This window comes from Malurus melanocephalus, unplaced genomic scaffold (assembly GCF_030028575.1).
Source record: "Malurus melanocephalus ecotype Western Australia unplaced genomic scaffold, MMel_1.1 scaffold_1620, whole genome shotgun sequence".
NCBI lineage: Eukaryota > Metazoa > Chordata > Aves > Passeriformes > Maluridae > Malurus > Malurus melanocephalus.
Genome location: NW_026624852.1, coordinates 26127 through 26715, shown reverse-complemented (window position 1 = coordinate 26715; position 589 = coordinate 26127). Strand labels below are relative to the sequence as shown.

The 589-nt window shown below is 62.6% G+C and overlaps 1 protein-coding gene across 1 annotated transcript in view; it reads right to left on the bottom strand.

The window, feature by feature from the left end:
• Positions 1–225: 225 nt before the first annotated feature.
• LOC130587190 (V-type proton ATPase subunit B, kidney isoform-like) overlaps positions 226–589 on the bottom strand; it is a gene marked incomplete at both ends in the record, with an annotated part of 10341 nt that continues 9977 nt past the window's right edge. Inside the window, one exon of the mRNA XM_057388155.1 lies at positions 226–349. Coding sequence (XP_057244138.1) covers positions 226–349 — 124 coding nt within the window. The remainder of the gene's footprint in view (positions 350–589) is intronic.

Here is a 589-nt window from a genome sequence, read left to right as displayed (position 1 = left end):
AGACACCCCAAACACCCCAAGAACCATGGGAACCATGAACACCCTGAGCACTGCAGGCATCCCAAACCCCCCAGATGCCCTGGCAATCCCAGGTACCCCAAATCCCCTGGACACCCCAAACCCCCCCAGAACCCCAGGACCCCCAGCTGACCCTGTCTCCCTGAGCACCCTAGATCCCTCGGACCACCCCAAAACCTCTCGGGTCACCCCAAAAACCCCGCTGACCTCGCGCAAGGCCTCGGCGTAGGAGCTCATGTCGGTCAGGATGACCAGCACGTGCTTCTCGCACTGGTACGCCAGGAACTCGGCCGTGGTCAGCGCCAGCCGCGGTGTGATGATCCTCTCGATCCTGCCGGGCACCCCCAATCAGACTCATTAGCCTCATTAGCTTAATTAACCCCCGTGGGGTGGGTTTGGGGTGCTGGGAGGGTGAGCAGAGTGTGGGGTGGGGTCGCCCCGGTTGTGGTCCTGCGAGGGCTGGGGGATCCTCGGGGTTTTGGGGGCTCCAGGCTCGGTGGGGAATTGAGAAACCCCAAAACTGATCAGGGTGGGACTGGGGGTCCTGGTGGGGGAGAGGGAGAAAAGGGAA